The 23,508-nt window shown below is 39.2% G+C and overlaps 1 protein-coding gene across 1 annotated transcript in view; it reads left to right on the top strand.

The window, feature by feature from the left end:
- Positions 1 to 23,244, top strand: part of MSH2 (mutS homolog 2) — a 45,959-nt gene extending 22,715 nt beyond the window's left edge. Inside the window, exons 7-16 of the mRNA XM_068186529.1 lie at positions 2,103 to 2,302; positions 7,307 to 7,416; positions 9,447 to 9,570; positions 10,622 to 10,772; positions 12,974 to 13,071; positions 14,110 to 14,355; positions 15,845 to 16,049; positions 16,378 to 16,625; positions 20,672 to 20,844; positions 22,846 to 23,244. Of these exons, the coding sequence (XP_068042630.1) occupies positions 2,103 to 2,302; positions 7,307 to 7,416; positions 9,447 to 9,570; positions 10,622 to 10,772; positions 12,974 to 13,071; positions 14,110 to 14,355; positions 15,845 to 16,049; positions 16,378 to 16,625; positions 20,672 to 20,844; positions 22,846 to 23,016 (1,726 nt within the window). The 3' untranslated portion in view covers positions 23,017 to 23,244. The remainder of the gene's footprint in view (positions 1 to 2,102; positions 2,303 to 7,306; positions 7,417 to 9,446; positions 9,571 to 10,621; positions 10,773 to 12,973; positions 13,072 to 14,109; positions 14,356 to 15,844; positions 16,050 to 16,377; positions 16,626 to 20,671; positions 20,845 to 22,845) is intronic.
- The last annotated feature ends 264 nt before the right edge of the window (positions 23,245 to 23,508 follow it).

The raw sequence follows: 23,508 nt of genomic DNA on the forward strand, positions 1-23,508 counted from the left end.
TTTGACAGAAATCTGAAAGCTAGAAATCGTGCTCAGAAACACCAACAGGGATCAGAATGGAAAATTGCTTGGCTTTTATGATGTTTCTCATAAAAGTCTTGTTCTGTGTTCTTGCAGTAGGTGTCTTTGGTATTTTCCTCTCTCTTTCTGACAAGCTCTGTGTACGTGCTGAAACTTTAGTGTTTCTTTTGGAAGTAAAGCACCCTTAGGTGTCAGTAATGTCAATTTCTCCAATTATGTATTAAGACTGCAGTTGAATGGATAAATGTAGAGAAAGGATCCTTCTCTCATCTTTTTCATTGATTTTTTTTGGGGGGTATAATACAGAAGATTCCCTGGAGTGTGGGAGTAGAATACTTTTTGAAACAGAAGGAATTTTTGTTGACAGAAGTTTGCCACTACCTGTCCAGGGCTCTCTACCTCTTGCGTGTCTTTGGCCAAAGCCTTTGTTTCCTGGCTTTGCTAATTACCTGCGGCAGTGGACCGCGTTAACCCCTGTGTGGTGCTGCCAGTGCCTGGCACTCTGCACAGCACTGCAGTGTGCAATGTAGAGATTACTGCTGTCAGAATGACAAAAAAAAATTGCCATTTCCAATGCAGTTTGCAAGTGCAGATGTTACTGTAATTGAAACAAATGCATTTTTCTGCCAGTAAGCAAACCAGCAGGAATAATGTGGTGCAAGCTGTCCTTTCCTTGCTTGCATGTCTCTAGATAAAAATAACTTCTCTGCTGGAGCAAAGATATTGATAGATATTATTAACCAGAAATCGGCACAGTACGTAATATGGGGAGGTCTCTGAAGGAGGCAGAGCTCTTCCTTGGTGTTCTGAAAGTGTGATCAAAGAACCCTGACCTCCCTGGCGTTCCAAAATTAACAATATCCGACTTCTTCTTTTAACTGCAAATGCAAAATGTGTAGAGATGGCAATACTAACTGATGCAAAAACCCAAAAATTGTATGAAAATGTGCTTGCATTCTAGTGGAGAAATACAACTTAATGCTCTGTCACTTCTTATTGAGATTTTATGCTTGCTTTCAGCACTTGAGTGCTGAATATTTATTTCACTATTTTAAAGCCCCCATACCTAAAATTAAAAAAAAAAAAAGAAATTAAAGAAGAAAACAAGCAACAAAATACCAAACCAAAATGTCAGGGAGCCACAGCAAGGGAAGGCAAGCTGGAAATCAGCGGTGGCAAGGCTGGCAGGCAGTACCCTCAGTGAGAAGAATGCAGTCCCCCAGTGCCTGCCATTAGGCAAACAGTAGTTTGGAAGTAGTTGGCATGGATTTACAGAGGGAAAATTGTGGCTGGCCAACCCCGTAACCTGCTCCAGTAAATAGACTAGGCGGTTGGCTAAAGGAAGAGCAGGAAATGTTGCTTTTTGTGGGTTGAGCTGTCACTGTCTCCTGTGCCATCTCTCGGGGCAGGGACTAGTGGTGCCCTGAAAACTGCCTCAGCTGCCGGGCTCAGGGGCATGAAGTCCCCATGGAGGTCAGTCACTAGGGCTGTGTTCCAGGGCTTGACGCTGGGCCCGACCTTGGGGATCCCCAGCATGTGCAGCTGGCTTTAGCTGTGACTCTGCTTTGAGCAGGGGTTGGAGGAGTCGGTGCCTTCCAGCCGCGAGGATTCCCATCCTGTGGTCCTTGCACTGCTGCCCAGTGTCCATGCTGGCCTTGACCACCGGGAGCTGAACTCGGCCAGCAGTGGGGTTTTTCCTGCTTAATACCTCTTCTTCCATAGACTACTGGAAGACTTTTTTGGTAGTGAAGGGAAAGGATTAATCTCAAAGTCAATTCTGAGTCAGCTTTACCTACAGGACAGATGTTGGTATTTGCACTTGGAACAATTGCACTCCAATGCTGTTCATTAGAAACCCTAACTGTTCAAAGCTACAGAAGCTTGACATGGGTTAAATCTCCTTGCTTTCTCAGCTCATATGTTGTCCTGTTTTCATTTATTTTTTATTTTTTTTTAACCAGGGAAGTTGGCCAGTGGATACAGCCATGGAGAAACTACAAATAGAAACTGTCAGATAACTGGTGACGTAAAAGAATTACAGATCATGCCATGCTAATCGTGGTTATGAATTTCTTATGTAGGTTGAATTTGGTTGAAGCTTTTGTGATGGATCCAGAGCTACGTCAGTGCCTTCAAGAAGATCTGTTACGTCGCTTTCCAGACCTCAACCGGCTGGCAAAGAAATTTCAGAGACAAGCAGCAAACTTACAAGACTGTTACCGAATGTTCCAGGCTATCAATCAACTGCCTAATGTTGTACAAGCACTAGAAAAACATGAAGGTATTGCTACCCCCATCTATTCTCAGTGTTTTGTGCTATTCTGATGATGCGAAGAAATAGAGGGTAGATTTCCCAAGATGACTTTTTTTCCCCTGTGTGCTTTTGTTGCAGGAATAAAGCTTAAGCACATTTGAATTTTACATGAGCTGAAATTCCAAAATACCAGTCAGATACTTAAAAATATTCGTAGCCAAATCTTTGCAGGAAAATGTGCTCCAATTAGTGTGTAGCTGGGATGTTTGAACTGTTGGGTGGTGGTGTGGGAATCTTTGACACCGACTTGTCTCTAGGAATTCCTGACCAGCTGTGTGTGCACTGTGATCTTACAAAGAAGATACCATTCATACAACGGTGTTGTCGTCCACCTCGTGTTGTAATTAAACACAAAATCCCCCCAGTTTAAGTATTAGTGGTATGACTCAAATGTTTGGGTTTCTTTAATCATAATGCTCCTGTATTTGATACAAGTAACATGGCAGGATTTCTTCCCGTCCTCATTAGTAGGAAGCACAATGCTGTGACAGGCAAGTCTAGAAAGTAAAAAGGTGCTATTTTTTCCCCTTTTCTGTGTATTACCAAGAAAATGCAGGATAAGATCAGCATTCAATTTAGCAATAGCAGTTCTAACCTACCAGAAAGCTCATTTCTGTAGAAGCCCATTAATTTGTTAGAAATGCCCTTTGTGTAAAGCAAGCACCAAAGCCTGAAAAACAAACGTTGTTAGAAATTGTATGGCTACAAACATTTCTTTCCTCTATTTCAGTAGAAAATAAAGCTACCCAGTGTCTTATACTTTTCTGTACTACAGTTTTACAACTTCAAGTAATGAAACCTCTACAATATTAATCTAAAAATAAATCAATTTTTTGTTATTGGCTGTGTTATTTCCAAGAGCACTTAAGATCTGAAACTCTGAAGGAACTGACAGATGTAACTCTGTTTGTTTTTGTTTTTAAAGAGCTGTGTCTCTCTTCAGCTGTGTCAGTTGTGTCCATTTGGCTTTTCCAAAAAGACTCTGCTTGTTTTAGCTTTGACATGGAGCTCTTGGATTCCCATCCTGTACTGAGGTGTTTGTTCAGAATGCTGGCTTCCTGTATTTACTTCTTTTTTATATTAGTTGCCATTTGGATCCACAGAGTTCCTCTGGCATAACACTGGGGCAGGAAAACAATTCCATTTTTAGAGTTTTGAGGAGCAAGCTGTGTAAGGCAAGCTGCTAAGCTCACCATATGGAAAAGATAATAGACTGCAAAAGGTTCTTCTTGTTCTACACATGAATCAGTTGGACTTAGTAGGGCAGTCACCAGCAGTGTATTAAAGATAGTTTAAAATAGGTGGCATGTTATTTTTATTTTTCTTTGTACTTGTACCACCTTTTCAAAGTATATGAATGGCCTGGTAATTTTCAATGTACATGAGTGATTCAGACTGGATCTGATAATTTCTCTGTTTCTGACTGTACAGAATGTTGTAACTCATCAAGGGGTGGAAAGTCAGAAAGATTTTTGACGATTCTGAGTATGTGCCAGTTTCAGAACTCCCTTGCCTATGAATGGCTGGGGGGATATAGAGCAGCTATGGGGATATAGAGCAACCACAAAGCCATCAGCTGTGACTGCCTTTCCCTCAAAATGAAGCATTGTTTTGTTGAAATCCTTGTTTTTATGGATGGTGAAACCTGAGGAGGCGGGTGACGAGTGAGGATGGCTTTTTTCTGGTTTGGCCATAAGAAGTCTGCATAAGGTGGGAAAGGACTCTGAGTCATCAAATCATTTTGCTCTAGCTGGCGAAAGAGAGCAGTTGTTCATTACTCTGTCTGCTGGGGCATGAAATTTGGGTCCTTACAAGATTTCTGTCTTCAAGAAGCTGCTGAAGCATCTTCCTTCCCATCTCAAACAAACGCTCTTTAAGTCTGTAAACATGCAGGCTACAGGAATTGTGTGCTGGGTGTCAGGTGTATTTTTGCCATGCTGTATACAGTAACTGAATACCCCTTACTGCTTGTTTCAGTCCTGTTCTTTCCCAGACTGTTGCACTGGTGTGTTACAGCCCGTTGTGATCAAACTTGGCTGTTTCCCATCCTTTGTCATATCCAACTGATTATTCCTTTACTCATAGTGGAAACACATTTATCTATCAATGTGTCATCTTACTCAGTGTTAGACTTTACTTCATTTCTGTTAGCCCAGTTTTCAAGGTGTTGATCTATTTCTGATTTATCTTATTCCAATATAAGCTACTGATAGCTTCCATATTTTAGTGAATTTATAAGTAGCCTTCTTTTCTGCATTATGAATTCACACATCTTAAAAAGATAAATCCTTCTGTGAGCTCTGGAGGAGCTGATGTCCTTTCAGCTTGTCTTTTGCAAGTGGTGATGTCCTCTTTATCTGCACTCTGGTCATGGCATAAATCATAGCTCTTGCACCCTGGCACCTCCTGTGACACCGTGCTGAATGCTTTAGAAGAGCCTAAATTAGGTCTGCAGAGTCCCCTTTGTCTCAGGCATTCAGTAATTCAGACAGATATTGTACTACATGGATATTATCTGCCTGTAGTAAACCTATACTATATTTTACCCCAATTTCCTTTTTCTTGTCCTTTTGCCCCACTTTCCATTGCACTATCAAAATGACTGGTGCAATTAGCCATGGGGATTTGTCTGTTTTGCCTGGGTAGAGCAGTGTCATTTTGCTGCCAGACTAACTGTGTGTTCCAAGTCTGAAGATTAGTGTTTTGTTTTAATTGCCAGGCAACATGTTAAAACAGTATTAATAGTGAAGTCTTTAACATGTATTATAAACACTTGTCTGTGCTTCAGTGAGTAAATTATGGTTTAAATTAAAAACTGCACCTGGGCACAGATGGGCTTTGTGATCAATGTGCATCTCAGCTTTTGATGGTGCATAGCTCTGTTAGTCTTTCTCTCAGTGGTTAGTTTCCATCCTGATAATGTTGAGTGGGTGAAAAGAGGATTTTTTTCTTATTATGCACCTTTTCTATGAGTTTATGAATACAGGTGCAAGGTATGTTGGAGTTTAATTTAGAATTTTTCAGTGGTGTTTCTTGCTCATATTCTCATAATGCCAGGTGTTTTAAGAAAAGCATATGCAAATAACTTTTGTAAACCCTCATTATTCACTGAATCCACTGTTTTACTTCCTTCAAGTGCTGGATACAGAGTTTGAAGTTGGATTAAAAGTGAAAATAAATTTTGCAGTGTATCAGTTGGATCCATATAAATGAATGTATGTAAATGCATCAGTATTTTATTTACTTCATAAATTAATATATTCTAAATCTAATATATTCTAACTTTTGAATGTGACATTTCCTATGGTGTCCGAGATGGACCCTTCAAGCTTAAATAATGAAATGGCATCATGAAACTTCCCTGCTCAAGAAGACAAATTGTAATACTATTTTAAGTTCAAGCACAATTGTTTTTCATTGCTTCAAGAGTACTGAAGATGATTTCATTGTGTGTGCCATGTCTTCTGTCAGCTGGAGCCCTGAGAACTGCTAAGCCCACTCTGAAGAATGGACACGAAACTTTTTCTGCTCTTCAGTCTCTTTCTTCTTTGTTGAATGCTTTTATTTTATAGGTTGGTTTAGATGTGTCTTCTTACAGGAGGGGGAAAAAACGAAGATATTAAGAGAGCAAGCAAGGAATTTGGAATTGAAAACAATCTTTATTTCATATCTCTTGCTTTTGAAGGTTTTTAGTCAGCAGAAAACTCCATTTTGCAACTCCAGTAATCTCTCAACAATATGTAATTTTTTTTCTCTAGTAATAGCAATTAGTCAGTTTAGAGCTTTCACTTAAAAAGTTTGAGGGACTGGGGAAGCAAAAAAGCATGGTAGAAAAAGAAATCAAACCAAACTTTTTCTTTCTACTTCAGCTGAGAGACGAGAGATTCACTTGGGTCCTCACTGTGTAACTCCTGCAAATTTCTGTGGCAATTTTTTCTATAAATTTCTATGGCACTTTTTCTTAGGAGAGGTTAGGGCTTTTTTCTTAGTTTGGTAAGAAATTGGGAGGCTCTGGAATATCCAGAGCTTAATTCTGTGTTTCTCTGTTAATGTGCAAAGCCCTGCCTGTAGACATTAGAGGCAAGCAACCTAATTCTCTACGTAATTCAGTGAGTCTAAGCTCATAGTATTGGATTCATTTTGAGGCATTTTTTTGTAAATCATGTAGTCAATAATGCTAATCTTTCTGTGATTAAATCATAATTTGGAGTGGCTGCAAAGATGTAAACATGCATTTACTGACAGAATGTTTCCACAGCTGGCTGCTGGATATAGGTGCTTATTTGTAGCTTATGTGTACCTGGAGAAAATACTTCCTTCACAAATTTGGCAATATCTGTGCATGTTAAGTTGGCTGTGAACTGCTCTTGGTGTTCAGTGCTTTCAGCCAATATGTGCTCTATGCAGTTTGACTTGGTGCTGCAGAGTATCTCTGTTAATTTTGATGCCTTCCTCTCTAGTGGGAAGAAGTGGCTGTAAAGACCTGATTATAATATGTGGTCTTTTTTTGTGGTCTTTCTCAACATACACTTCAGTTGCTATGTCCGTGTTATAATTACCAAATATTCCCAGTATTATGTAGTATTTTTTAAGAAGAATTAAAAGCTGTGAGTGTGGAAGACAAGGCCTGCGTTCTTTGCAGAAGGCATGTCAGCTTTTTATGTGCAAGAATTGGTAATATTCAGACAGCAGGTTTGCTTTTATACTGTTGTTTGTTGTTTTACTCATAGTAGAAGGGAATTAATACCCCCAGTTATGAACAAAGGTGACAGAATAGGTACAAGCTTAATCATAATGTAGATGGGATAATGCCAATTTTAGAAAAAGGTACATGTGTTTGAGTGAAATAGTCATAGCCCGTCTTTGTAAAATTAACCAGCTAAGCAGTTGTGTTGTTGATCTTGGGTAAGTGAATTCTGGTAAATCCTTGGGGGTTTCTGAATGATAATTTTTCTTGTTTGTTTGTAATAGGAGCTCACCAGATGTTGTTGTTGGCTGTATTTATAACACCACTTAATGATATCTGCTCTGACTTTTCAAAGTTTCTGGAGATGATAGAAACAACTCTGGACATGGAAAAGGTATGAAATGTTCTGTGGGCTGGGTTTACTCAGCAATTAAAGTTTCTTACTGAGCTTTGCAATCTGCTCTATGTGAACTAAATTTAATTGATCTTCTGTATTAAGTAGCTAGTGATAATTTAGCTGCATATAGAAATATATGCTGCATTTAGAAATACATGAAGGCTGTTATTAGTATATCAGGGTACTCAACAGGATATTCACCCATTATCTGAAATTATCTAGCCAGTGAAAAAATGCTGTGGGTGCATTGATGCTGTGGACCTGAAACTATTTTTTAAAGATTTCATCAGTATTAAAAGTGGAGAAGTAGTTTTGTCATTTCTCTACTTCTTTGTATTTTTAAAGTTACAGTGATGTGTGTCAAACCTAGAATGTAGCCCAGGGTATGTTTATTACTTGGGGAGTCTTTTAGGATTTTCTTTTTTTTTTTTTTTGATTAACCAGGGGTTAGGTTTATCCTAAGTGAAGGTCTCAGGTTACTGTAGAAATAAGAAAACTACCTAAACTTGTGCCAGACATGGTAGTAAGGGCCATCTGTTGAACTTGTGAGAACTGCAGTGGGTTTAAAATTTTGAACATGCAGACTTTTCTCCAAAGGCAGGAGCACTGTGTTTTCTTTCTTTCTATTGTGTTGTGCATCTATCAACTGCATTTTACTGTTTATGGAAGGACTTGTTTGATTGACATGTTGCTGTAATTTGTGATGTATGGTAATGAAGAAATTTATAGCTTTATACCAGTGACAGACCATCTGTTGATGCAGTTTGTGTGCCCTGGGACTCTGTTTTCTTCAAAAGTAACATCTGTTTAAGCCTTCACCCTTCATAGTCCAGCTCTTCAAATTTCTTTTCAGGTTCTACTTTAAAAGTGTTTTGTTGTCCTTCTAAACAGAATAACAAGTCAGTTATTTTTAGTCAAATCCCATAGAATCTGGCACGTTGGATTTGGTTTTTCCTCCCCTTCAAGGTACTGGAAAATGTCTGTAGATAAGCCAGCACTGGTTTTACCAGAAGAATAAACCTTGTCCCTGTGAACATTACAATTTGAACTTTGACTTGAAATTCCTCTTGGATTTTGAGGGAGTTCAAATAAAAAACGCCGTTCTATTCTGAGTGCAATTGAAGGATAGGTTGTCATAGCAACTACATTATGTCAATAATCCATTCTAATATAAAAAGAAACATTTAAGTTCAAAAAGCGTGGGACACGGTTATTCATTTACCTAGCTGTAATAAAAGTTGAGAAACTGTCACTTCCATTCCTATGTATCATAGAATCATAAGGGGCCTTTGAAAAACCATCTACTCCAACCTCCTCCTCAAGTCAGGGCAGCTTCAAAGTTTGGTGGTGCTTTTGGTACATAGCCACCTGGCAGTGGAAGCACAGGGAAGGGAGAGAAAAAAGATGAAATACAACGGAAATGATGGAGTGCTTCATCCTTGCCTCTGAAAATGTTCAGCTTAGAAGGAACTGTATCTGCTTTTCAACTCAAGAGCTTGAAATTGGTAGGATTTCTTGTGGCGCTTTGTAGGTTCCTTCCTAAACCTCTAGGGTCTCTTTTGGGGCAGAAATTACTGATTCAGAAACTTGAGTTTCCAAAGGCTTCTTGTTTTGAAACGCCCCATGCTCTGTCTTGATTAGCTGCCTAAGTCCAGGGTGGCAGACAGATCATGTACATGACAATTTCATTCCCTCTGACTTCCCTTTTTGCCCTGCCTGCTGCTCAGTCATTTATTTGCCAATAAATGTGCAGACAACTCCATTTCAGCAGGAAGGAGTCTGTTAAATTGGTATATTTTGCATGTATGAAGTACATTATGTGAGAAAACAAGTGTTTGAGATGTGCTTGTTTTGCAGTTGAACCAGACACCAACTATCACAAACAACATTGCATGACACCATTATGTGTGTATAAAAAATTGAGTGTGAATTGTTAAGTAACTTCATTTCACTGTGTATCATCAGGAAGATGATTTTTTTATTATTGCTTATGTTCATATAATTTTTTTCTTGTTATTTTCCTCTAGGTGGAGAATCATGAATTTCTTGTCAAGGCTTCTTTTGATCCTAATTTAACAGAATTAAGAGAGAAGATGAATGAACTGGAAGAAAAAATGCAGTCCTTACTAAAGACTGCTGCCAAAGAACTAGGTAGGGTTTGGAATCGCCTTTGATTTGTGTCTCCTTTGTGAAATGCTTTGCAATCAGGTGATAAAAACTGGTATAAAGAAGTTAAAGGGTTAAGGGATGTTTGCATTCTTATATTGTTGAGTTGGACTGACTTTGTTGTCGCAGTACAAGCTGTTGAAAACAGAGAGATTTTTGGTTTATAACTTTGCCTTAATTTTTTTTTTTTAAACAACACTCCAAATTGTTTCAGAAAATACCGTATATGTTGCGGAATCCATTTTGCAGGGCTGTAACTCATCACACTCTTGGCTAGGTTTAGTTCTGTTTTACATTTCTGAGGACCTTCACTGAGATTTTTTCCCCCCCTCCCCGTGCATTATCCCGATTGTCCATTCAGCTTTCTTTTGATGTTCCTTGCAAAATGTAATTCATAAGCAAATTAGACATTTAAAGAGTTGATCATCCTATGCAGAAAATTCCATGTGCAGGTGATGAATCAGGCATTGAAAGAGCAACTTTAAGAAAAAGAAAAAGCCACCAACTTTTAATGCAAATATGGCAAGGAGAATTGGCCTTGGGTTGCACCTTTAAGAGCTTGCATTTCTTTTTTGTCTTGATTTATTTTTTTTTTCAATGTAAAGATGATACCTGGATGAGAAGAAGGGAAGCCAAGATTCTGTAGGGATGGAATGAGAAATCTTGTAAGAGAGCTATTTGTTAGCAGAAGGATCACAAGAGTACAGGTGCTGTGCTAACAGCAGCAATGCAGAATGTCCTTGCAATTTTTACCTTCCTGGAGAATTCTTAGCAATGATTGTGAGCCTGATTTGAATATGCAGCTTGAGAGCATTTCAAAGTAAGAGCAGAGAATGAATCCATATATTTGTTTTTGGTCTGGGTATTTCTCATACCTGTACAGAACCAAAGCAAGTCTACTCAGTTAGGTCATGTAAGAGAGGCTAAATCATGGGAACTGAGGGCTAGTGAGCAGGAATAGCACAGGCTGCAGGATTTGTGATGATACAACTGGTTTCTTTTTTTTTGTTTGTTTGTTTTTGTTTTCATCTGAAAGGTTTGGAAGCTGGCAAAAGTATCAAACTGGAGACAAACTCACAGTTTGGGCATCACTTTAGGGTAACTTGTAAGGAGGAAAAAGCTCTCCGTAACAATTCAAAATATGGAATCATTGATACACAGAAGAATGGTGTGAAATTTACTAACAGGTATGAAATTATATTGGTAGTTTTTAAAGCCTGTTCTGAAAGTAATGGAATTGTTCCTTTATAATTATGGTGATAAACTGCATTCCATATAAATTGTCACCTTTTTAATTGGCTCACAGATTGAAACATTGAGCAGGACTCGCATACAGTTTATGTTAAAAGTTACGTTCTCCATTTATTTTGCCAACTGTTATCTATTTTTGGTCCTTTGACTTGGGCTAATTTCTCTGTTTTAGCTGCAGCAAGTATCATAATTGCTTTTACTGTGAGTGTTTATACAGACACAAGCTGCAGTAGGGAAAGAGCTATTTATGTTTATCACCAAATGTGACATGCAGAGTTTTGCTGCTGATTACCTTTTTCTTCCCTTTGTTCCAAACCCTCTCTAATTTCTGTTAGTCCTGTGCATTGAACTTCAATTCTGTGCTTCTTTTGATTGAGCTGTTAAATTTAAGTCTTCAGCCTAATTGCTGAATTGAGGCTGTTTCAGTGTGCTCTTGTCTGGACAGCAGTTCTGACACAGATCAGCTGAAAAGTCTGTATTTTTTTTGTTGTTGTTGAATTTTAGCTCTTTTAGAGCATTTTAGCAGGAGCAAGGGCTGCATCAGTCATCACATGTTCCTCTGTTCTTCCGTGTTTTTACACAGAGCAGACGAAGTAGAAAGTTGCATGTGCACAACTGGGTAATAACTGAGGTTGAAGGCTTCTTCTTATCCCTCACTCAAAGCTGATGCACCTTGGAAATTAAATCCTATCTCAAGCTTGGGTGGGGTAGTCCAAGGCTAGCCCATCCTCTAAGTATTCCTTCACAGCCTCGTGGGGCACAAGTTCCAGCGCTGAATTACTATTTCTGAAAACTTTCCTAATCGGATCTAATGAGAATTATCCTCGCAGAAACTTGAGATCTTAGGATCTCATTCTTTTGCTCTGCACCTCCAAGGAGAGCCTGTTGCCTCTTCCCTCCAGGCTGAGCTCAGATTCTCTCAGCCTGGGCAGGCATCTCTCCGAGCCTTGTCCTCTGTGCCTTTGTGGTGACAGTGCTGGGAAGACAGAGCCCAAAACCAGAGATGTCATCTCAGGAGTGCTGAATAGAGAGGAAGAATGACTTCCTTCAACATGCTGGGTCCACTCTAGCTAGAGCAGCCAGCATGGGCTTGGCCTTCTCTGCCTCAGGGCCACGCTGCTGGCTTGTGTTCAGCTTCTTGGCGGTGTAGTGACTGCTTTCTGTTAATCACTCACTTCCATAGTTATAAATCCTTATCTTTGAAAAGGAGGGCAAACATATTGGTTCACACCAACCAATATGTTGGTGTATTTCACACCAATTTACTTAAATGAACAAAGTGTAAACCTTAATTGCATTTTGTTTTAACATTTACTCGGAGGATATTTTTTAAAAACATCCCTGAAATGCAAAACAGCTTTTTCTGGTTCTAAATGTGCTGTGAATCTGAATGTATGATGAAGTTAGGCTTTTCTGTAACTGAGAAGATGTACTTAGAACCTGTACTTTGTCATCTGTTACTTTCCCTTAGTGAGGCAGCCCATGCATCGCTAATAAAAAAGACTTCTCTGTGCTTAGTTAAGTGATAGTTGCTTCTGTAGGTGGTACTGGAAGCACAAGACTGACTTCTGCCTATAGTGTGGGCACACTACTTGGGTGTGTTTCTTATTCAGTCTTGCAGACTCTTGTTCTTTGTTTAGGAGACAAGCTTGAGAAGAATAAAAACCTGTTTAAACTCTTGTCTTTATTTCAGCTTACCTTAGTTTGAAGACCAGAACCTGTTCATAGTGGCAGTAATTAACTTTGGTTTTTACTAAATGAAATAAGTCGATGCCTTCAGATCTGAGGAGCCTGTTGTAGGACTCTGGGCTAATTACACAGTTGCTTAGCAGCAAAATAGCCAGAAATTCAATGTGAAGAGCTAGTCCTTATCACATAGCAGCTCTATAACAAACATAGGTGATGCCATGTGTCGATGCTACAATTTCTGCTTTGGCCCTTATGGGTGATCCTAAACTTGGAAGTAATCTTGAGGCTCCCTTGGTGTGGCTCAGTTGCTTTGTGGTCTTTGTGCTGAACCTTGCTGTCAAAACAGGTGGGGGCACTTGGTATAGACTCAGATGAGGAGGCCAAAAGTTTGGCATTGTAGGTGAAGGCAGAACATCACAGCTTCTAAATACTCTTGTTTTGTTCACAGCAAACTGAGCACCATCAACGAGGAATATATAAGGAACAGGGAAGAGTATGAAGAGGCTCAGGATGCAATCGTTAAGGAAATCATTAACATTGCCTCAGGTGAATATGCCACTGTTGATGTGTGTCACAGTCTGGAGTGCTGGGAGGACTTGCTGGTTTTTTGAGGGTGTTTTACAGAGACAAACTGTAATATTGCCCAAAGAGTTGGTGTGAAAAGTGAAGTGTGGCTTTCAGACAGCTGTTGAAAGTTCGAAATACGAATTGTCTTCCGTCACCAGCCCCTTTCCTGGCATTGCTGCAGATGTGCAGTGATGAGGTGTGTGCAAATGCTAATCCCATAACAGGAACAAAATTAAGGCCATAAGGGCCACGTCTGTCCTCCGCCTGACTCCTCCCTGACTCTGGGCATCTTCACCCAGACACCAGGAGAGGTGAAGGACAACAGAGAACTGAAGGAGGTCTAAGAACATTGATAAGCAATATAAGATCAAGTTGGACACTGCTTATATGGCAATAAAAATTATTGGTTTCCTAAGTTATTTCCATATATTTTGCTCCAAGATTGCCTACTTACAGGGCATTCCTTTACTGTCCTTCACCAAAAGCAGAAGAGACACTGGGGAATTTGGGCTGTGGACTCCAGTTCCTCATCCCTTTCACAGAAGAAAACCAAACACCAAAACTTCAAAAGCTGGTACTAGGGGTGCTGGGCCACCTAGCCTGATGTCACAGGCGGTGTATCTGACCGACTTCTCCCTCCCGTCATTCACACAGACACAGATGGCTGCTGTGTCTGAAGTGTCTGTGCTGTGTCTCTCCTGTCTTTGCTTGCATGAGCATCAGAATGCAGTGTATTATTCATGAAGGGAAATTACTGGATTTCCAGGTGAGGGAAAATAATCATCACGGCCTCACCTCCTCCTTTTCTTAGTCTGAAGAAGTCTCCTTGGTATTCAAGGCACGGAAACTTCAGGATTGCCTCCTAGACTCTCCCAGGAGGTGACTTTCATCTTGGAGAAAATTGTTACTGCAGATGAATTAACTTGATGGACTCGGTGTAGGCTTCAAGGTACCTTCTCAGCAGGAGCGAAAGAATAGCTAGTGGCATTGAATTTCCATCTCCTCTGTGCAAACCAGGTTATGCAGAGCCCATACAGACCATGAATGATGTGATAGCTCAGCTGGATGCCATTGTCAGCTTTGCCCACGTGTCCAACGGAGCCCCCGTGCCCTACGTCCGGCCCGTCGTCCTGGAGAAGGGACAGGGCAGGATTGTGCTGAAAGGTGCCAGGCACCCCTGCATCGAAGTGCAGGACGAGGTGGCCTTCATCCCCAATGACATCACCTTTGAGAAGGGCAAGCAGATGTTCCACATTATTACTGGTAAATATCTCTGTTCTCTTCTTTGCTTGTTGTTTGCTTTATAAATGTCTCGAGTATTTCCAATAATGATGCCTTTTTAGAAAGAAAAAACCAAACCAACAACAAGCAAAACAAATCAGCAACCTAATAAAATCCTGTCAAAACAATTTCTCTCATCAAGGGCGAGCAGCTACTGAGTTACTCATCTTTCTGCAAGGGGAATAAGATTTGGCTCTGGAAAAGAAGGGAGGGTACTTGTAAGCTATTATTTATTGTTATTTTTGATTATATTTTTTTCCAAAGTGTCCACAGTGTTCATGTGAAATGTTGCCTTTGACTGTGGATATTCTACATGTTTCTGTGCATACAGGCAATATTTCTCATCATCCAAACTATCAGTCATGGAATTGGTTATTGTAATTTTAGTTGTAGTGCACTCTTTGGAGAAGGTGATCACTAATTTACAAAAAGTCATTTGTGAAGAAAATAGAAGCTGCTGGACAGTAGGAAAAAAAAGAAATTATTCCTTCCTTAAAGTAAGACCTTAGTGAATGTGACTGCACAAGCCAGGCAACCTCAGGAACTGGAAAGCCTGACCCTGCTAAAGTGATTTGGAAAATTCCACTAGGCATCCATCAATTGTACTTTGTTAGTGTTTTCTTTGTGAAGTATTAAAGTTGATTTTAAATGCAAAACATGCTTCAATGACTGTACCATTTTTTACCCTTTTCTCTGGTGTAATTAAGATAATTTTACTACACACGAAAACATTTTTAGTGTTTATAGATTTAATTGAATCGTAATTTCCATCCAGATGTCCTTAACATACGTTCTGAGTAGCAAAGATCTGAAATTAGAGAATGATTAATGAGCACTTCTAACATAATCAAAAAGAAAAATCGAAAATCTGAATAAATGCATGGTAACACGCTTCTTTTTCTGTTTAGCAAAAGTGTAAAATTGGTTTTAATTATCAGTTTTCTGGATAATACTTTTTATTTAATTTGTATTTCAGTTACAATTGACTGCTTAATATCTGGGTTTGCTGATTCTGAGTGACCCATTAGCTTGTACCCGGTGTGTAACTAAGCTGCTTCATTTTTACAGAGAAATTTTAATAGTTGCTTGAGGTGAAAACAAATTATTACAATTCTTAAGCAGAAATAAATACCGGTGATGTTTTAATTTAAAGCTTTTTAGTTTTAGGTATGAACACATGTTTTAGATGACTGCTTATACTTTTCAAAAGTCCCAAAACTTAGGAAGGTCCCTGATTTTCTGTGATCACCTTTCTTTTGAAAAAGGAGCATTCAGTAAGGCAAACAAGCCCTGTTAGCCCTGGAGCCACTCGTTGTACCTGCTAGACAAGTTTGCTGCTCTTTTCTGGCAAGAGAGTCATACAGTTAAACACTCTTTATTTTAGTTTAGAGCCTGCTCTGCTTTAAAAGAGCTGTTGAACTGTGAAAAGATGATGCTTTTTAAATTAATTTTTGGAAAATTTCTTCTTTAGGCCCTAACATGGGGGGAAAATCAACGTACATCCGACAGACAGGGGTGATTGTCCTCATGGCCCAAATTGGGTGTTTTGTGCCGTGTGAGTCTGCAGAAATAACCATTGTGGATTGTATCCTGGCTCGGGTGGGAGCAGGAGACAGCCAGCTGAAAGGAGTGTCTACTTTCATGGCTGAAATGCTGGAAACTGCTTCAATCCTTAGGCAAGTCCTGGGCTTTTGTTTGATTGTCTTGGTTGGGGTTGATGGGAAAGAGATGCATTTGGGGTTTTTCTTTTGTGAGGAATCTTAGTGGAGAGTCTCAAGTGCATGGTTATGGAAGTAGCCTTCTCTTTATTCCTGTGGTCAATACAGAGTTGCTACCAAGAGGCCAAAGTCTAAAATGGCACAAGGAACCTGGTGTGGAATGATCTGTGTGATGCTGTGTCTGCACTATATTTGTAAATAAGAAGGATCTTTTGCCTCTTCCATGCTCTGCATCCACAGCACAACTTGCTGTGTCGAACGTTAACAAATGCTCTTGTGCTTTTAGGACAGCAACTGAAAACTCCCTGATCATCATTGATGAGCTGGGAAGAGGAACTTCTACCTACGACGGCTTTGGCTTAGCCTGGGCTATCTCAGAGTACATTGCCAGCAAAATCTGTGGCTTTGCCATGTTTGCTACACACTTCCATGAGCTCACAGCTCTTGCTGACCAAGTGCCAACAGTAAACAACCTCCATGTCACTGCTCTGACCAGCGATGACACACTGACGATGCTTTATCGTGTCAAGGAAGGTAAGGCTGTGTCTCGACTTCGTGTTGTCCTGAGAGAGAAAAATCTTTTATTTTTTAAAGATTTTTCTTAAAAAAATTCTGCTTTTTTAAGATTTTAATTTTTTAATTTTTTTTAAATTAAAAAAAAAAAATTAAAGATTTTTCTTGAAAAAATTTTGTTTTTTTAAAAAAGTGGATTTTTTTGGTTTTTTTTCGTTTTTTGTTAAGGTTGGGATTAAATGTGTGAGATAGTATTTTTTGTTTGGATTTAGATGTTTATTAGTTTTTATTTATACTGCAGTCTTAAAAGTTGGGAGTTCTACAGTACTTTACTAGAAAATTAAAAAATGGAGCCGTATTTATTTTTCTATAATGTCTTTTAAGGATAAATGGTTTAATTAAGAAATGGCACTTAAATTATTTTTATTTTTAGCTTAATAACTAACTACTTGTGACCCTCAATATGGACTTTATCTAATTACACAACATTACTTAACCTCATGAAGAAAAAGGACTAGCTTCTGCTTTAAAACTTCTATTTTGTTTTATATATATTGCTGTATTCAAAAACTTTAAACTCCAAGTTTTTTACCATGTGATATTATACATTTCTATTCAAACTTCATGCTTATATTCTTAGTTCTATTATTCAATTTTGGAAGCTTTCTCCATGGCTTCAGATTAAATGTAGTGTTCTCTTGGGGGTCGGTGCTTTTCAGCAACAGAAACTCTAAAATTCTCAATAAGCAGGGTTCCAACATGAATGGAAAAAAAAATTCACCCCAAAATTCATGTCATGCTCCAGGCTTGGGGTTTTTAATCCATATATTCTTCTCTGTCCACGGACAGTGTGTGTGACTGGAGCTCTGTCCATGTGTGAGCACAGTAGGTGATAATGTTAGTGATTATTTCTTAAGCTTTCTAGGCTATTTCTGCCACTCAGGTTGATGCTTTTGAGTTGCTCCCTTTCTCTTTTTTAAAGACAGAGAGAAGGGTTCCAGGAGGTTATTTTCTGTTTCCTAAAACAGCTATTTTAACCTGCTGATGGAAGAGACTTACATTTCTTGAACTGTTCTTTTAAAAGAAATGAGTGCACCTTTTATTTGCTGACATTTTTTAATAATGTCTATTTCATTGTAATAAGTCTTATTACAATGAAATAAGACTTAGTCTTATGTTGCCCAATTTATACACCAGTTTGATGTAGGAAAAATCGTGTGGGTGATTTTTAGCAAGTGGCATCACAGTGAAACAAGCAGCCTGTTTTGTTAGTATATTATCAGTTAGATGTATTTCATTAAAGTTTTTTAGTGGATCCACTTATTCCTTTCAGTATTAAATGAAACAATTTTTAATTAGGTATAAATTTCATCTATTCCTCCTGCTTCCCTATATCCCCATCATTTGTTTTTGCTCCCTTCACCAGGAGCCTGTATTTATTGCTAAATAAAGCAGAGCTGTAAGTGTGGCTTGCAAGGTGTGCCCATTTATGACATTCTAATTTAGTTGTGAGCTCAACAGTGATTTTGGATTGTTCTCACTGGAGTATTTCAGTCCAGTTGGCAACCTCTGGGCTGAGGTTTTGATTTAAAATGTGGGCAGAGTACTCATTACTCTGTGTACCTCTTAATTTTCCTCTTCCAACAGCAGAGGAGTGAGTTAGGTAACACTGGAATGGTAGAACGGGGTTACTGGGGAACCCTGGCTATCCTGCATCTGACACCTTGCTGGTTTTAGTCCTGTGACATCACTAACTGCCTATTTCTTACTGGCTTCTTCTGCTTTTAAATCCATGGTATTACTTCATTTCTTGCCCTTAGACTACATGTATGACCACTTCTAATTTTGTGTTCCCCTCTGGCTGTGATCTTGCAGTTAGGCTTTGGGTACTTTTCTGTGAAGCTTGGGAGACTGCTCTGAGCAAGGGGAGTCACAGCAGGAGCAGAAGCTCTCCTCTGCCTTTGCTGAGAGTCTGCTCAAAGCTGGGTGCATTAGCTCTATCTGCCACAGCCTTGTACCTTTAAACTCCGTGTCCTTGTCTTTTGGGATCTTTATTCCTTAGAAATGGGTTCTGTGGGTGCACTTTTCCTAAAACAACGCCCAGTTTTTGCCTGAATGTTACTCCAAATTGCTGTGGCCCTGATTCCCAGCCAGGCCCGCTGGAGAGGAGGTGTCTGTGGTTCTTTCCTAGTTTGCTGTTCCCCATCTTCTCCAGCATATGTTGAGCTCCTTCCACAAAGTGAAGGTTCATGCTCAAATTGGTGCTTAAAAGGTGATGTGGTGTAGCATTGGAATTGAATAAAAATAGTCACAAACTGCTGCAAGTGTACATGGAAACCAAGTGGTTTTGGTGCAGCAAGAGATGGTGATGTACAGAATCTGCAGACAAGCCATCTGCAGGTGCCTTCGTTTGAGCATGTTGGTTGAGGAGGGAATCAATTTTGGAACAGCAGCTCATACAATGAAGCCCCCTATTCCCCAGACAGTTGGGTGAGTTCTCTTTCTTCAACCCACTCTTTTGTTTTTAAAACATGTATTAATTCAGCCGTTCTGGTTGGGATAAGAACTGTAGAGGCCCCGTTCCATATTTTTCTTCAATCAGTTTTGCCATTTTTAGTCATGCACATCTTTTCTTTGTACACGTGATGTCTTTTCCTTCCATCCATTTTCTTGGAAGTGCTATTGAGCATGGAGACACAGTATTTTTATCTACTTAAACCTCTGTCAGAGGAGATGCAACACTATGAAATCTTCATCTTTAAATACCTGGTCTCCAGTCAGATATCCATCTCTCCCCTAAGTTTTTGCATTTAGTGTTGTGCTCTTTCCCTTTTGGGATTGTTATATTGCTCCTTCAGGGATGTGCATATACCAGCTCGGATACAGCTGTGTTTTGAAGCAAATAGCAGGTTTGATGTTGTTTGAAATGTATAACCAAACCTGAAAAGCATGCATACAGTATTTTCAACCATGTTTTTGGGCTTCAAGAGTGACAAAATCACTGGAAGAGGAGACACATGAAGTACTGTTCTCCAGGCCTCTGCTCAGGATTCTCTGAGCTGAGAACTGAGTTAGCTCTGGGTCTGGGGAGGTGTGTCTTTTTAAAACAAGGTCAAGAAGACTAATTCCTGCTTAAATGGGTTCATTTCCTTTAAGAAACTTGAGAGATTACAGGGTTAATAAAATAGAAGAAGTCTAAACGCTGAGTTTTCCTTCACCTATTCTTTGGTTACCTGGTATTTAATAGATGAATATTTAACAAAAAAACAACCGTCATTTTGCAAGTGTAATTAATTTATTCTTAACTCCTTGCTGGAGACCAGAATTAAAAGGATGTAGTAATATCTGTGGGAGGACAAATGGAATTATGATAATGTAAACAAGTAAGAGTTGATAGATTTTATCAGAAAGCTTTTGATACCGAAGTGAAAATTTTTATGTAACTGTGTATAATTTACATATTCTGAGCAATTATGAGGACTTTTCTCGAACATGTTATAAAGAGTGTATTAATTGAAATAAGGGTGAAGTTACAGTTGAGAGATTTTGGTATAATTAAAGATGACTCCTGGAGACTGAGGAATTATGCGGTACAGATGCAAAGGAGGAGAGGGATAATTGAGAATACAACATTTCTAATATTTATCTATACCCACACATATATTTATATAGGTATAGAGTAAATGTCAGAGATACCTATTAAAAACATGCAAATTATTATATTCTACAGACTGTGCCAAAATACATTAATAAACATGATTGTTTGATTTAAGTACTAGAGGGAAATTCTCTCTGCCTGAAGAGTTTTCCATTTCTTCTTGAAGCACTTTGGAGCTCTGCAATTACTGCTCTAATAGAGCTTAATTAAATAAGAGCATATGCTTTGTGTTATTGTTTTCAGTAGAAAAGGTAAATCAGAAAATGTTGAGGAGAACCAAATAATGTCACACACTTAATTCTTCGGAACACAGAACTATTACACGCATGCCCATATAATCTCTGTGTAGCCATATTATCTTCTGAGAATTCTTAACTGGGTTTTTTTTTTTTTTTTTCTCTGCATCCAGGTGTTTGTGACCAGAGTTTTGGAATACATGTAGCAGAGTTGGCGGCTTTCCCAAAACATGTGATAGAAAGTGCAAGAGAGAAAGCATTGGAGCTGGAGGAGTTTCAAAACATTGGCAAGTCCAAGGAATCTGAAGGAGAACCACCAGCCAAGAAATTATACAGAGAAAGAGAGGTTTGCTGTCAGAAATATTTTTTTAACTTTGAATTGCTGAAGCAAAATCATTTAAGGATTCAGATTCCCCCAAAGCATGAGGATAATTACCCTGTAATGTATTTTTCCGTAACAAAATGGCTTGGCTACGATGTTCATTAGGGGTTGAAGAGATGTTCAGGGGTTTGATTTAGAGTAATTTCAGGTTAACACAGGCAAGAATTTTATCTAAAAATGTAGATTTAAGATACAGCTTTTGTTACCATTGTGTAGAATATTCTTGGCTCTGCAGTTGGGTCACACCTGGTTTTGTTCCCCCTTATTTGAGTGTTCATTGGTGCCAAATTCTTAGAGACCAGTGTGATCAGATCTGTTCACACCAGAGAAAAGCTGAATACCCAGCCTTCTCCCTTGTGCCCTTCCATGTCCCATCAGACCTGTCACATCTCAGAAGCTGATCCTACCAAAGAACACAGCAATCAGTACCTGGAGCGTCTGATTTACACCTGATTTACGGGTGTCACAAAACACAGTTTCTTTAGAGAAGCTTCCTTTGCAGGTAGTGTAGAGGAAAACAAAGGCTGCAGGAAGCTTTTACAGAATATCCTGTGTAGTCTTGGTGCTGGATGAAGAGTCCTGACAGTGGCATCTGTGGCAGCCTCCTGGGAAATCCAGTGCTGCTGCTTTGTGGCTTGCACTGGTTTTTGTCCAGTGTAGCTGGGACTTCCTTGCTGCGTGCATACAAACAGAGCTTAGGTCTGCGTTCCAGCAGTCAGCCTGAAACTCCACAGCCTTGCACCACCTTGATCTCCTTCTGGCAGCCTCCGGACTACTCCAGTGTTAGTCCACATCCAAACCACTTCCTACATTTGAAAGGCCTTTGCTCTAGGCAGAGGCTGTTACCTGTTACTTTATTTTCAGTTTCAGAGGTCAACTGCATTTGTTGTTCCTGGCTCAGTAAGTGGATCTGATGCTTTAGATGAGCAATCTGTGGTTTGTTCCGCTTTCTACTGCCAGAAGGCTTTCCCTTCAGCTATCTCAGTTGCTCCACTATTCCCTTTCCTGGGTCAGGCATCATGGTGAAGGGATTTTTAGATTAGCTGGACCTGGCTGCATGGTCCTAAGTGGGTGTAAATTAAATGGACATAGCAAACACTTGTGACAACTACAGCATCGTGTTTTATTCTTGGGTGTTTCAGTAATACAAAGTAACCCATAAACCCTCTCAGCAATAGAATGGCAGAGCTTTAGATGTCACACCTAGAGAATTTGTCTGCCATGGTTAACATCGTGTGTATAGGGAAAGGGGTGCTATTATTTTTGGAAACCTCTGCACTGAAAACTACTGCATCAGTTTTAAACGATAAGAGGAAAACGAAGTGAACTTTTCAGTAGAATTCTACAATGCAGAGGACTGGACAAACCTCTGCATTCTGGACCAGTTGTTTCCGATACAGGGATTCTGAATACTGTTCATTGCAATGTTTGTTCTTGCTATTCAAGTCAGATTGTTTAGAACTTCCACTTTGCCTGTTGGTGTAAAAGCATATGCATAAAGCTTAATTATCATCTGTTCTCCTTGGTGACGGCCACTCTGCAGTTGCCTGGTTACAATTTGTCCTTTCCTTTTGCATATTGAAGCATTGCTTTTGATTGACAGTCCCTCCTAAAAGTAACTAGTTTGGGTAATATGACCATTCTGGTGCTATTAGTGCTGGCAGTCCTCACCTGGTGTTGCTGCACACTGGGATTAAATTAGGAACACGTAGAGGAGATTACAGTGTTAAATACTGTATTTTTGCTGATCAATGGTGCTCTTTGCTCATGCGTTGAAAAAGAGCTTCTGGTACCAGCATAAGTGGTTTGTTCTGGTGTTCAGAACTTGGTAGGAAGGACAAAAATAACCATGATTTTTGCCTGCACTGAGTTTCTGCTGATGAACAATACTTTGTGTCTACAGGGAATTTGGAAAATTCCTGCTTGCAGTCTAAACACCTTTTCCTTCCCTTCTCTCCATTTCAGGAAGGTGAAAAGATGATTCAGGATTTTCTTTGTCAAGTGAAAGCATTGCCCCTGACAGATATGTCAGAAGAAGACATTAAAGTCAAGTTGAAACAGCTGAGAAATGATGTGCTGGCAAAGAACAACAGTTTTGTGAATGAAATAATTTCTCGAACGAAAGTTACATCATGAAATGTGCGAGAACAGGATACAGCTCCTGAAGCATATTTTGTATTGCAAGAACTGTAATTTTCTTGTCTTGTAGCTTTTATACTTTATGATACTTGTGCTCATTTTTTTAGGCATTTTTTCTTGGATTGTAATTGTTTTGTAAAAAATTCTGAACACATTACGTGCCAGATTCCTGCTGTAGTTGGGATCATTTTGTCCCTTTAGAAGTTTGCAATAAAATGGTTTTTTTTAATATTGAGAGTTATTGACTGCACAAACAGAATGTGTAATACTTTACCAGGAGTGTGCTAGAAAGTCTTAACAGCTGAGGTGTCAAACAGTTGCCAGAGCCTTGGAAAGCAGCAGTGCATGCACAGAATCTTTGTCCTAGGCCATGATTCCTTTTTGTGTGATGCAACTATAATAATTAATTCACTGAAGATTTAGTAATGCTGTATTAGTGCTCCATTAGGAAAAAAAAAAATAAAAATATCTAAGTGTGTCCAGTGGCAT

Source organism: Anomalospiza imberbis, chromosome 3 (genome assembly GCF_031753505.1).
Source record: "Anomalospiza imberbis isolate Cuckoo-Finch-1a 21T00152 chromosome 3, ASM3175350v1, whole genome shotgun sequence".
Lineage (NCBI taxonomy): Eukaryota > Metazoa > Chordata > Aves > Passeriformes > Viduidae > Anomalospiza > Anomalospiza imberbis.